Source organism: Mesoplodon mirus (assembly GCF_964341445.2).
Source record: "Mesoplodon mirus genome assembly, chromosome: 11".
Classification (NCBI taxonomy): domain Eukaryota; kingdom Metazoa; phylum Chordata; class Mammalia; order Artiodactyla; family Ziphiidae; genus Mesoplodon; species Mesoplodon mirus.
The window spans coordinates 60,334,329-60,346,577 of NC_138987.1; the positions used below are offsets into that span (position 1 = coordinate 60,334,329).

The 12,249-nt window shown below is 51.9% G+C and overlaps 2 protein-coding genes across 7 annotated transcripts; one reads left to right on the forward strand and one right to left on the reverse strand.

Moving 5' to 3' along the window:
* Window positions 1-27: 27 nt before the first annotated feature.
* On the reverse strand, window positions 28-7,465 carry DNAJC14 (DnaJ heat shock protein family (Hsp40) member C14). 3 transcript variants are annotated; one of them, XM_082636456.1, is made up of 8 exons: window positions 7,394-7,465; window positions 6,364-6,872; window positions 4,452-5,917; window positions 2,229-2,335; window positions 1,902-2,021; window positions 1,396-1,556; window positions 1,190-1,292; window positions 28-980 (listed from the first exon to the last, which is right to left on the reverse strand). In XM_082636456.1, exons 3-8 carry the CDS (start codon window positions 5,859-5,861, stop codon window positions 770-772), a joined length of 2,112 nt encoding a protein of 703 aa, XP_082492582.1. In that variant the 5' UTR covers window positions 5,862-5,917; window positions 6,364-6,872; window positions 7,394-7,465; the 3' UTR covers window positions 28-769. The 3 variants fall into 3 exon arrangements, with proteins under 3 accessions (XP_082492582.1, XP_082492583.1, XP_082492584.1); XM_082636457.1 differs by lacking the exon at window positions 7,394-7,465 and having other exon boundaries at window positions 6,364-6,953; XM_082636458.1 differs by lacking the exon at window positions 1,190-1,292 and having other exon boundaries at window positions 806-980.
* Window positions 7,466-7,731: 266 nt separating this feature from the next.
* Window positions 7,732-12,199, forward strand: LOC309812610 (transmembrane protein 198-like). 4 transcript variants are annotated; one of them, XM_082636464.1, is made up of 6 exons: window positions 7,732-7,928; window positions 8,943-9,202; window positions 9,746-9,913; window positions 10,152-10,382; window positions 10,820-10,980; window positions 11,103-12,199. In XM_082636464.1, exons 2-6 carry the CDS (start codon window positions 9,028-9,030, stop codon window positions 11,238-11,240), a joined length of 873 nt encoding a protein of 290 aa, XP_082492590.1. In that variant the 5' UTR covers window positions 7,732-7,928; window positions 8,943-9,027; the 3' UTR covers window positions 11,241-12,199. The 4 variants fall into 4 exon arrangements, with proteins under 4 accessions (XP_082492590.1, XP_082492588.1, XP_082492589.1 ...); XM_082636462.1 differs by having other exon boundaries at window positions 9,801-10,382; window positions 11,103-12,197; XM_082636463.1 differs by having other exon boundaries at window positions 9,801-10,382; window positions 10,823-10,980; window positions 11,103-12,196.
* The last annotated feature ends 50 nt before the right edge of the window (window positions 12,200-12,249 follow it).

Here is a 12,249-nt window from a genome sequence, read left to right on the forward strand (position 1 = left end):
CTATATGGGCAAAGAAGAGAGGGAAGATACAGGTTGCCAGTTATGTATTTATAGAAAGATAATCCCCTGGCTTTAAATAGATATATACATACAAATATGAACAAACTTAAAAAAATACAAACCCTTGGATCATAAGGGGGCTGCCAGGAGCCCCTCTATCCTTCCCCCTCACCCAAGGGCAGAGAGCATGAATCTGTTTTTTAAAAATTATTAGTTTTGGCCATCCCTGCAGCAACAAGCACGAAGTTGGGTGATTACCCACAAGGTGAGAGTTCCCACTCTCTGAACTCTATGTATCTCCTATAATTAGGGTTACATGCTTTCTCGTTCTTTTTACTAGTATACTGGGGCAAAGGAGGGGGCTCCGTCCTGAAATGGGTCAAGAAATAATACAGACACGTTTAAAAAGAGGGAGGAAAGTGTCATCTGCTGTAGAAGCAAAAGACAAGACAAAGGCATACAGACCCCAGGGAATTACCCAGTTCCCACACTACTATGGGAGATATCGTCCAGCCCAGGTCCAGGCCCTAGGTTCTTTGTTCTAGCCACCCCCTTTTTCTTTGGTATTGTCAGAAGACAAGATTCAGTTCCTGGGTGCTGGTGGAGGAGGGAAAGTGGTTCCAGGGCTTCCTATAAGTACTGAGTGAACAATTTGAGCTTAAAATTTTCCCTTTTTTAAATATTTAAAAATAAACAAATCAAACTCCATCCTGTGCTGTACACAGCCCTTTTGACTCCCTGACATTGATTTGAGGAAAGAGAGGGGGTGTCAACGTTGGAAAGGCCTCCTCACTTTCTTCCGCCGCTTCGGTTTGGCTTCTCCCTTGGGTACTGTGCTGTTGGGCTTGGAGGCTGCAGTGGCCCCAGGGCCCGGCTGAGGAGCTGCAAAGAAGTTCCCGTTGGACATCTGGCCTGGGGGTACTTGAAAGATCCGGCTCAAGAAATCCTGAAGGTCGGCAGGAGGGGCATCTGGGGTAGCCCTGACAGGAAAACAGAAGACATGATGAAGCAAGAGATATTGGAGTCAAATGGTTACCTATGTTACCTATTTACACCTATTTTAAAGATATACTGAGTCAGTTCCCAAACTTCTTATAGGGTGAGACACGTACATGTCCTAAACAGCATGTCATGAAACCGTGTTCAGAACTAGAATAGTGGATAGATTATTGAGAGGAATACCACCTACCTCTGCCGCCCACTGGTGCCTGCCATCCGTGAACCAAATGAGATGTGATAGGGGACTCTGTGGGTATCTGGGGAGATTCCCACACGCTGGCATCCAGCCCACTCTGCAAGCATGAGAGATAATTAGCCAAAATATCACAGTTTTGGCTGTGATATCACAGATGGGCTGGATATATGAGCCCATACTTCCAGAGGACAGAAGTATACCTGTGATGTCATACACCTTTCCATCCATCAGCGCAAAGTAGGTGATCTTGAGGCCCAACATGCTTGACTCTGCCCAAAAGTCTCCTTCCTCAGCAGGATGCAGCCTATTACACTCAGCACAGTATCTGGCACTCTTAGGTTCCCGATCCATTTCAAACCTCCTGCAATCCAACAAAAGGACAGTTCCTTAATAATCTATCAAGCTTACCTAGAGCATTGCTGTAGTCTCCATTACTGATATCTCATCATTACAAATATGGTTACTGACTCAGTTGTTACAAATGCCTACGTACACCCTGCCCTCAACCTTCTGTCTTAAAGCTAGAACTATTATCTTTTCTTGCTAATTCAAATCCTCAATCTCTTAACAATGTGGCAAAAGTAGAAACCTCAGGGTCTTGTTACTTAGCATCTGGATCCCACAACTACCGACAATACAAGGAAGGTTTTTAGCTACCCAATCCCTAAACTGTGGCTGTCCCACTCCTGTCCTATTTAAATCATACCTATGCTTTCCCTGGCATCGGCTGCACATCATAGTATTCATTGCTTCTTTGAGGTCGTCCTGCAGCTTGGACAGAAACTCATTCACTGACCGGCTCAGCTCATTCTCTGCCATTCGCTTCCTGAGAGAAAAAAGGCTTTGTAAGTCAGAGGGTATTGAGTGAGGGACAAAGGGAGACAGATCTATTGGCTTCTTGAGGCTCCTGGCCAGCTAGACAAGCCACCTCAGTTCTCTCTGCCTCAGAGAGCCTCCATCCACAAGTCCAATGATCTCTGCTATTGAAGATTATTCATTTACCCCACCTGACAATTTCCTAGCTCCAACTTACATCTCATATTCCTTCCGTCTTTCAGGGTTGCTGACAATGTCCCAAGCTGCCCGCAAAACCTTGAAGGCCTCCTCAGCCCGGGGATGATTATTTTTGTCAGGATGAACCTACCAAAACACAGATTTCATCACATATCCCCATTTTGGGTCAAAATAACCTCATATCAAAGTGTTCTCCTTCACCACCCTCTTGAAGACTCAGTATAGCTTAATAGTTAACTGCTGTGGCTCTGCAGACAGATCTGGGTTTAAGTCCCAGCTCTGTCACTTATTAGCTGTATGACGTAGAATATTTTATCTATCATGGATTGTTGGGAGTATTAAATGAGAATACACATGAAGCATATGGCACAGAATCTGGCACTATGGCAATCTGCCATCCCAGTGTGCCTGGGGTTGTCTCAGTTTTAGCACTGAAATTTCATGTCTCAGGAAACCTTTCAATCCCAGGCAAGCAGGGATGGTTGGTTTAGTATGTGTGTGCCTACCTGGCACACACATACTAAACCCTCATATTTTAACTTTATTGTCAGTCATAAAGTTAAGAGTTCCAACATACTCAGACTCTATTTTCTAACTAGGAAGTTCTCATATCTACTCAAAACTTCCTACAGTAGTTTGCCTTTCTGTCCCAGGAGTGAAATATTGATAACATACCACGATCCTCACAGGCTTTTTATCCACTTTTCAGCCTTTTCTCCAAGACAAATAATATCCTCACTTTCTACAGCTTCCTGATTGTTCCCATCCACATACCCCAAAAACAGAGATAAAGCTAGTCTCTTGACTGAGGCCAAATAAACAGAATGCTATTAAATCTCTCACATTCCCAAACTTATAGAATGTGGGTAATGGTCAATTTAGGGCCTAATAAAGGCAGTGAGAGGTTGTATAAAAGAAGCTCACAGGGACTTGCCTGGTGGTCCAGTGGTTAAGACTGCGCTTCCAACACAAGGGGTGCAGGTTCAATCGCTGGTCGGGGAACTAAGATGCCATATGCCGTGTAGCATGGCCAAAAAAGCCCACAGATACTCTGGCCCAGAACAAGAGGGAGAACTCTGGATAGTAGGGCAGGTCTACTGAGGATCAGGGAACTTTACTACATATAGCTCTACTTCAAGAAAGTAAGTTGAAAATGAGAATTTTTGAATGATACTCCCCAAGAGAGGATGTCTGCTAAAAGACATGAAGGTGAGAAAAGAGCTCTACCATTAGTAACAATTTGAGTGTGAACACTGTTCCCCAGTCTCAGAATATCCCAGGCCATCCACTAAGGGGCATACATTTCCCACCAAACTATTGATAATTTAGTCATCTGGTAAGTTAAAGGCCTGGTACTTTATTGTGCCTTGAATGGTTAATGGAAACTTTGGTTGCTCACTCCCCTTTAGTGTCATGCAACCATTGAGATAATTTACACACTGTGATATTTTACCAGTCAAGTTCCATACACTCAAATAGGCCTCCAATGCAATTTACACACATTACTTATATTCATAATAGCTTTACTTGTATAGAAATAGCATATCTAAAAATAGCATCTGAATAGCTACTTCTAAAAGCAATTTGATTGCATGCTTGTATTAAACCATTTCCCTCGAGCATGATGTCACAACTCCCACCTATACCCCCTTACCAGTAAAAGCAACCATATTTTCATGTATGACATGAAAATGTACGTACATGCCTCTCCAAGATTTATGTCCCATTCTCCTTCCCTTTCCCACTCTGGGTTGTTGGTCTTGAAACAGCTGTTTTCTCTCACCTGGTCCTGGAATAATCACTCACACGTACTCCCTGAATGTTCCCACACTAGTCCACTTTTGCCTCACTGGGACAGACAGTTGGATTTCCCTGTATTCAAGAAACCCTCATTTGTTTAGGAGAGAACTGCCAGGCTTTCTGACTAGGTCTCTTCTCCACCCTACTCAGAGGGATTTCACCTGGATATTCCAGGGTGAGTGAGTCCAACACTGTCTAATACACCAGGTTCATTGATTTTCATTAAGAAAAAGAATCTCATGATAAAAAACTTTAAGGGAAAGTCAGATCCCATAGTAAAGGGGGGGAAAGTCTTTATGACTCTTTCCTAAGAATTAAAGATGCTCTTCGTCTTCAAGTTGACTTTCTACTCTGCATTCCCTTTATTCCACTCTCCCAAAAATTGTAATAGAAAATAAAATATGGGAACAAAGAACTGGAAACAGAGGGGAAGGGTACTCACCATCACTGCCAGCTGCCTATAGGCCTTCTTCAGTTCAACATCTGATGCTGTGGCTTCAACCCCCAACACATGAAAAGGGTTTAGCTCATCCTCAGGAACCCCAGCCATGGTCAACAGTCGAGCCACTTCCTCTTCAGGCTGGCAGTAGCGACCACTAGCTACAGGTGCATTCCCCTGCCTACTGGTCCTCTGCTTAACCCAGGGCAACTCCAGCCAACCCCACTGAACTATTCTTACCAGCTGCTGCCACGGCCTGCTCTCTCTCAGCAGAATCAGGCACCGCTGCCAGGTGGGAGAAGCTAGCCAAGAGAAGAGCCAGGTGGCTTTACCCCTCCAGCCTAACCGGTCACTCAGTCCTACCAGAAACCGCCAACCCAACTGTAGACAGCCCAACAAAAGGGCCAGAGCCAGGAGCAGCAAAGCACCCAGTAGCCTAAGAAAACGGGTGAACAGCCCTGCCCCATAGCAAAACCCTTGGCTCAGAAACTGGAACATCACCTGGGCCCTGCCCCCCAGCCGCCCTGCCCAGACTCCCACCCAGACCCAAAAAAGGTCCAGATCACTGCCTTTCAGCTGCCTGCATGCATAGATGAGATGGCCACAAGTTTCCACGTACTCCCCCACTAACACCAGCAGTTCGATCAGCCACCAGAAGCCCGCCTGTCCAAGCTGACACAGTTCCTCTGCCCCCCACAATCCCAGTCCTCTGCGCTTATCTGCCTGACTCCGTTTCCGACCCAGCCGATGTCGACCAGGGGATCTGGGATCTCTGCGTCCACCCTCCCGAGTATCCTCCTTGGCTGGAACGCGGTGCCGTTGTCTCCGGGGTGCAGGTTTCTTTCCACTGGGCACACGTGAAAAATCACTGGGAAACTTAAGAGGTTCCTCCTCATCATATTCCTCTTCCAACTCTTCATCTTCCCCCAAAGCTGGAGAGGTACAATGGTGGCAAAAGTTGCTAGAAGAGCTATCTCCTCCCTCAGAGTAAGGCCTTTCCGGGATTCCAGGGGTTCCCTGGCAGTTACAAGCAGGTGGAATGGAAAGAAAAGAAGGGTTCCCATCCTCCTGGTACCCAGCCTCATTCTCTCTTGAGAGTTCCTGGTCCACTCCTGACTCTTCTGAAGATGCCTCACTCTGATCAGGGTCCTCTCCATCCCTAGGGGGTCCTGGACCCCTTGGAGGGCCATGGCTTGGATCTGACCAGTGGGCTGGATTTGGGGGCTGTGTGTACTTAGGACTAGAGCGCTCTGTGAGGCAGCGGGTACCATTAGGAGCAGGCCCAGCTGAGTCCCTGAGTCCTGAGAATGAACGTATTTCAGGGTCCACAGAGGGTCCTAAAGTCCTGAGGGAGGCACCACCACTGTGGTGGGCTCCACACAACCCTCCTTCTCCGGGGTGCTTCTGGGCCATGACCCCAGGGCTTCCTGAGGATTTTAGGTCACAGCCATCATGGTAAGTTCTGTTGCCTGTAACAAAGGTATCAAGGTGGGGATGATCAAGGATAGGACCAAGAGAGAGGTTACATAATCTTAAATTGGGGAGATATATTTAACGGACCCACCTCCCTTGTTTTCCCGAGTTCTTTTGGGCATTCATTACCCCAGCAATAAAGCCAATACTACATTAACGACAACCCTGCTCCCTCCCTCCTCCTCCAAATCCCCTTATTTTTTTCTTTCCCCAGAAGGCTATAATGCTGAATCAGGGGAAAAAAGAGGTACCACAAAGGGTGTGGTCCTGGGGTCACTCTTGGGAAAAAGGGAAAGACGACCGGAAAGGGGGCCGCAGATAGCCAGAAAAGGGTGGGGACCATGCGGTCCTTAAGGAAAATCTGGGGGCGGAGCTTGTGGTTGCCCCTGACAGAGACAACCGCGAACCCTCGGGCTGGGTAGAGGGAACCAAGGTAACGTACCGAAGAGAGGCGGTAACTCCTCCCCCTCGAGCAGCTGGGCCGAAGGCCAGGGGGAGCTACGAGAGCAGCTCCCCCGGCTCCGCCTCCCGTTCACTCCCCTTCCGTCCCCGCCGCGGCCGCCGACCTGGGGCTACTTCCACTTCCAGGGTCACCGGGGAAGACACGGGAAGGAAAAGTAAAAGCGGTTGGCGGAGGCGCGAGCCAGTGCTGCAAGCGCGGAGTCGAACCAGTGGGGGCAGTCCTGAGGAAGCACTGGCCCCGCCCCTTAAAGGGCTCTCTGCTGCCGCCCTCCGCGTGCTGAAGTGGGGTCCCCGAAGGTTGCGCCACAGGAAGCGAAGCAAGTGGGCGCTGCAGCAGTGCCTGCGGACTGGGGGCAGATTCTCAAGTTCCTCTGGCTGTATTCTTGGGCTTGTGCCGAGACCGGGAGATAGAGGAAAGCCACCGAGCCAGTCTTTTTCCCTTGCAGTCAAAACCAGGGAGCGTAGGGGAGCCACCGCACTGATCCCTTGCTGTAATGAGGACAGAGGGCCTTTTGTATCATGCGGGGGTGGAGCGGAGGGGAGGACGCCCCGGGCCTGGCCCCGCCCTGGCCCTCCTACGCTGCCCCTTTCTTCCCACCAACCCTCGCCACCCACCCCGCCACCGCGCCTGACCCAGCTGGCGAACTGCCCCGTATAACTGTAGCTCCCACGGCCCGGATCCGCGCCTCTGGGTGCAGCTCTCAGTCCCCGTCACGAACCGGGACCGGAGGACTGAGAGCGTGGCTCCACTGGGCTTAGGACCCGAGAGGAGTGCCCAAAAACACTGCACTCATCTGCATGCTGCTTTGCATCTCGTTTGCATACCAAGCTGTTCGGTCGACGTTGACAAGCGCCCCCGCCCCAACTCAGACCCGGCTTGGGTACCCTCTCTGTCGGTCCCCTCCTCTGCACACGCCTCTCCGTTAGTCCCCCTTCCAGACCCCGTCTTTGCTCCGCAAGCTTTTCTACCCATGAACCCCTCGTCGGCGCCCCCAGACCAGTAAGAGCACCTTCCCGGGGTCCCCGATCCCGACCACCAAGTTCTCCAGAAGACAATACTCCAATTCTCTGGGAAGTGGAAGAAACCAAGCCGGAGTAGGGGGGCGCTGGGACACCAATAGGGGTTTTGAAAGCTTCTAGTTGTTGAGTCATCGCCTAAGTATTCAGAGACCTTTCCCCAAACCTCTTGTGGTTCCCCCAAGACCGTTCCCTGCTATGGAAGGGGGTCTCTGATCCCAGCCTAGAGCCGTAGGCAAACTGGGTCCCCACACACACAGGGAAAAGAGTTGGAGGGTCCCGCCCCGTGATGTCACCCCCCCCACCCTGTCCCCTTCCTCCACCCCACCCCCCCGCCCCCAAGCTGGTTGCTTTTAGCTCACGGGGCTTGGGCTACGACTTGCAAGAGTTTAGGGGGCAACGAACAGAGTGGCCCTGCGGGTACCCACGCCCGACAGCCGCGTGAACGCCTAGGACTCCGGGCAGGGATGCAGCTGGGGGTCTAGGGAAGCACATCTACCCCCTCCTCTCCTCAGCCCTGACAGGGTGGTGAGTAGTTAACACCCCCTCCCCAACCTCTCCTTGTTTAGAGTCCCCAGACTTCCAAGCGGATTGAGGAGAGAAACCCCAGGGATTGCCCAAGCCAACTCTCCTGCTTGTTAAGACCTTGAGGTCCAAAAGAAGACAGCTGAAGGGAAGTGCCTGCACCCACCCTACCCCACTCCCATAGTGCCCCCACTGCCAGCCCCTCCTTGGTGTCCTCCTTTCAGGAACTGAGATCATATCCCACTGGCAGCCCTGGCACCCCAGGGGAAAGGGAGAGGTAGGAAAAGTCCCATCAGTGTCCTGAGGGGAGGAGCAAAATACTACCAGGATGTGAGATGTTGTCTGTGGGCAAGGTGCCTGCTTAGTCCGTGAGGGATCGTGGGAGTTGGACTGTGGCTGAACGCCCCTTCCCCCAATAACTCCTCCACCTGAAGCCAAGGCTTCAAAACCCTGATAAAGTGTGGCTTTCTGTCTCTACTTGATTCTTTGTCCCGAACTCTTGGTGTCTGATTTTTCCCCCTCTTCCTTCTCTTGGGTTGGGGCAACTGTCGGGAGACCCCCACCATGATTCATTCTCTCCCCTTCCTTCTCCTTCTCCTCCCTCTATTAAGTCCATTCTTCCCAGTCCAGTGTGATAATTTTGAGTCCCAGCTGCAGATGGGGCAAGCTTTCTTTTCGGCTGGAACAAGCTGCTGAGTCTTTAGCCTCCAGTCTCACTAGTACCCCTGGGCCCCTCCCTCCACAGACCGAGGACTTCCTACTGCTCCCACCCCACCCTGAAAAGCCAGGGGACAAAGACTCATTACCTTTATAAGATTTGAAGTTCTACTTAATGTCCTTGTTTCAGAGGGTGATAAAGAGACAGCTGGCTCCCCTTAACCTGGTCCTGTAGGTTTCTTCAGTTACCCCAGCAGGGCTAAACTCCGTCCTGAAATTGGCCTTTCTTTAAAAGAAATAGAGGTACAGAGTCCTCAAGATTCATGGGCACCTGAGTTCCTGCCCCCTACCCCCTTGCAGGTTTCCCAGCCCCCTCAAGACATTCATGGATGGATGAGAGGAGCTGACACTGACCTCCCTCTCTGTGACCACCTTCTCTTCGGCCATGGAGGAAGCCTTGCTGCCCCTGGCCATGACCTCTGACCCCAGGCCCTTTAATCAACAACTCCCAGAGCCTCCAGACCCAAGATGTGTCTTGGAACCCCAGGACAATCCTGAATTGGCACCCGCCCTGGTGTGTGCTCTTTGCTGCTGCTTTGGAATCATCTACTGCTGCTTCGGTGAGGGCAGGGCCAGGGTTCTGGGGGGCAGCTGCCCAAGACTGTCACCCTCAAGGATGATGCCAACTTTCTCCTTTGCTCCTGAGCCACCTCTCCTCCTCTGTCAGGGGATGCCTACCTTCAGTGTGGCTGATCTGCTCTTGCCAGCTCTTTTTCATCCCCCATGCCCACACCCTCCAGCTCTGAGCCCTGGCAACTATCATTTGCCCTCCCCTTGCCTCCTACCTCAGAATTCCATTCCCAAATTACCTTCTATGCTTAAGGCTTCTTCACCCTTCCCCAATAATCTGAACCAGCCTGTGCCGATTTCTTCCCGTCTACCATGCCTGGAAGGACGAAACCTTGTTTCTGTACTTTTTCCCCTCAATGCATCCGTCTTACCGTCTTACCTCCTGATTTGCTCTCCCATCCCCTCTCAGTTCCTGAAAAGTCCCTACCCTCCCTAGATGATCCCTTTCTGCCCTTTGCCTTGAGGTCCCTGTGTGTGCTGCTCCTGCCTTCTGCTCCTCTGGTCAGCCGTTCCTCTCCCTTCTGATTCATCAGAGCCATCCCTGGAGACCTCTTTCTGCCTCTCAGTGCCTCCTGCCTCCCTTCCCAGGCTACCGCTGCTTCAAGGCAGTGATGTTTCTCTCCGGCCTGCTATCAGGAGCCCTGGTGATCTTCCTGCTGTGCCACAAGGAGCGTGTGCTAGAGACACAGCTGAGCCTGGAGGTGAGCGCGGGCATTGCGCTAGGCATCGGACTCCTCTGCGGCCTAGTCACCATGCTGGTTCGCAGTGTCGGTCTCTTCCTGACTGGTCTCCTGCTAGGCCTAATCCTGGGCGCCGGGGTCCTGCTGGGCACTGAGCCCATCTACCAACCACCTTCAGCCTGGGTGCCGGCCGGGGGGCTGGTGGGGCTGGCACTGCTGGGAGCCCTGCTCACACTTCGGTGGCCACGTCCATTCACAGTTCTGGGCACAGCCCTGCTGGGTGCTGCGGTGCTGGTGGCCTGTGCTGACTACTTCCTGGAGGGGCTGGCACTGGGCAGTCGGCTGGGCCAGCGCTTGCAGGCACTTCCAGCCTTGCCTCCTCTCTGCTGGTATAGCTGGGTCTTGCTGGGGACCTGGCCAGCCCTGGGGGCCCTTGGGGCCCTGGCCCAGTGGAAGCTCATGGATGAGGAACGTGGAGGCCACACCAATGGTGAGTTACTGCCATGGTACAGAAAGCAGCCAACCTGTGCCTTCTCTTGTCCCTGGTTCCCAGACTTGAGGAGGGGAAGGGGGAAAATCCACTTGAGGCAAAAGGCAGAGGTGTCTAAGGTGAATGGGGCAGGGCTTTGAAGACAGAGTTGGAGGAGCCAAAGTTCTGGGTAAGAATGAGAAGAATCATTGTCGGGGGTGGGCAGGGAAGAGTTACTGGGGACTGATATGGAAGGAAAGGAAGATGTCAGGGAAGTCCAGAAGGAAAGGGTAGGAGGATTACAAAGAAAAGTTTCTTTAGAATAACTGGAGGGGGAATGAGATTTGAGAGAGAGGTAACAGGGAGACTGAATGGGTTTCTTTAGAGTATGAGTGTATTTGGGGGTGGGTTTCAGAGTCTAAAGAGGCCTCCCTGAGTCTGTATTGCCCCCTCCCAAGCAGTGGTCTTGAGCCACCAGCAAAGGCATCTCCAACTCCTTCGGATCCGTCAGCAAGAGGCTAAGTGGCACCGGACCTCCCCTGGGGTGGGGCTCTGTGAGGGCAGCTACCGGCGCCCGCTCCACCCCAGCGCCCGGAGCCCTGCTGACAGTCTGGCTCCAGTGAGTGGAGGGGTAGGGGGTGCTCAGGGGCATGGGAGAGAGGGCACATGGGGATGCTCAGGGTGGAGGGGGGCTCTGACCCAGGCCCTTTCTTCTGCCCTCTCTGCCCTGTGCCCCTCCAGAGCTATCTCCAGAGCCTTCGAGAGCGCCAGCTGGGACCAGGCACCCAGGCCACAGCTCCCCACACTGTCCTGGACCTGGATTCTGACTGTGGTTCCACTGTACCCCTCACCACACCTTCTGGTTCCACCCGGACCTGAGCCTAAACCTCCACTGATGCCCTCACCCCTAGCAAGGGCCTGGGAACACTAGGTGGGCAGGGCCTGGGCCCACAGGATCCAACACAAACCTCCCCACCTCTTGGGGATGGAATCTGTGCTCCAACCCAGAGCAGCCCTGTAGGGATATGTTTTAGGTACAGATAGAGAAGAATCTTGTGGGGAAGGGAGAGGAATGGAAATATGAGTACCTACCTCTGTCCAATAATAGAGGTGCCCTGGTCCCTAGAGTAACTGACTCCCTAATTCCCTCCAAACAAAACCAAGGGGGACTGTTACCCAAATAACCTTCTATATACCCGTCTCAGTTTGCCTCACAATGGTAAAATAAGGGGTTTTGTTTTTGTAGGACCTATAGAAAATCAGGAAGCCTCCTAAAGCACTTGATAGCTTTTTGATGGGGAGAAGGGCAACAGAGGAGCTCAAGGATCCCTAATCCCCAGGTCCCTCATTAGGGGGCAGTTGGGTTCCTGGTTAGCCTTTCCCTCTGGACCCCGTAGGCTCAAGCCCCCTTCTCCTACCTCAGTTGGGGGTACTGTCCTCCATGGTGCTTCCCTTTCCCTTCTTCTTAATGTGGGGAGGACCACAGGGCACTGCCTGGTTCAGCACCCACCTTCCCCCAAAGCTGGCTTCTTGCTCCAAGGAGAGATCATTGGCCCACATGCCAGAGTCTTGCCCTTTTGCCCAAAGGAGCCTGGTCTTCAGGGCTGCGTGGAAGACAAGTGCCTTCTCTGCCTCTCATTATAGGTGACACTAATCTCCTTAACCAGAACATTGTCCCAGCCACTAACCCATTCTAACTCTCCACTACCCCTGATTCTCCTGCCCAAAGTCTGTTCCCTGGTTCCCCAGACAGCATGAAGGAAGATATGTCCCTGCCCCGGGGAAGCAAGGTTATGATGGGAGGGAGCATGTGAATAAAATGGCATTGAACGTTGAATCAGGGAGTCCAGCCTCTACTGTTGCTGCTCTTTTCTTTCTTTGCACCCCA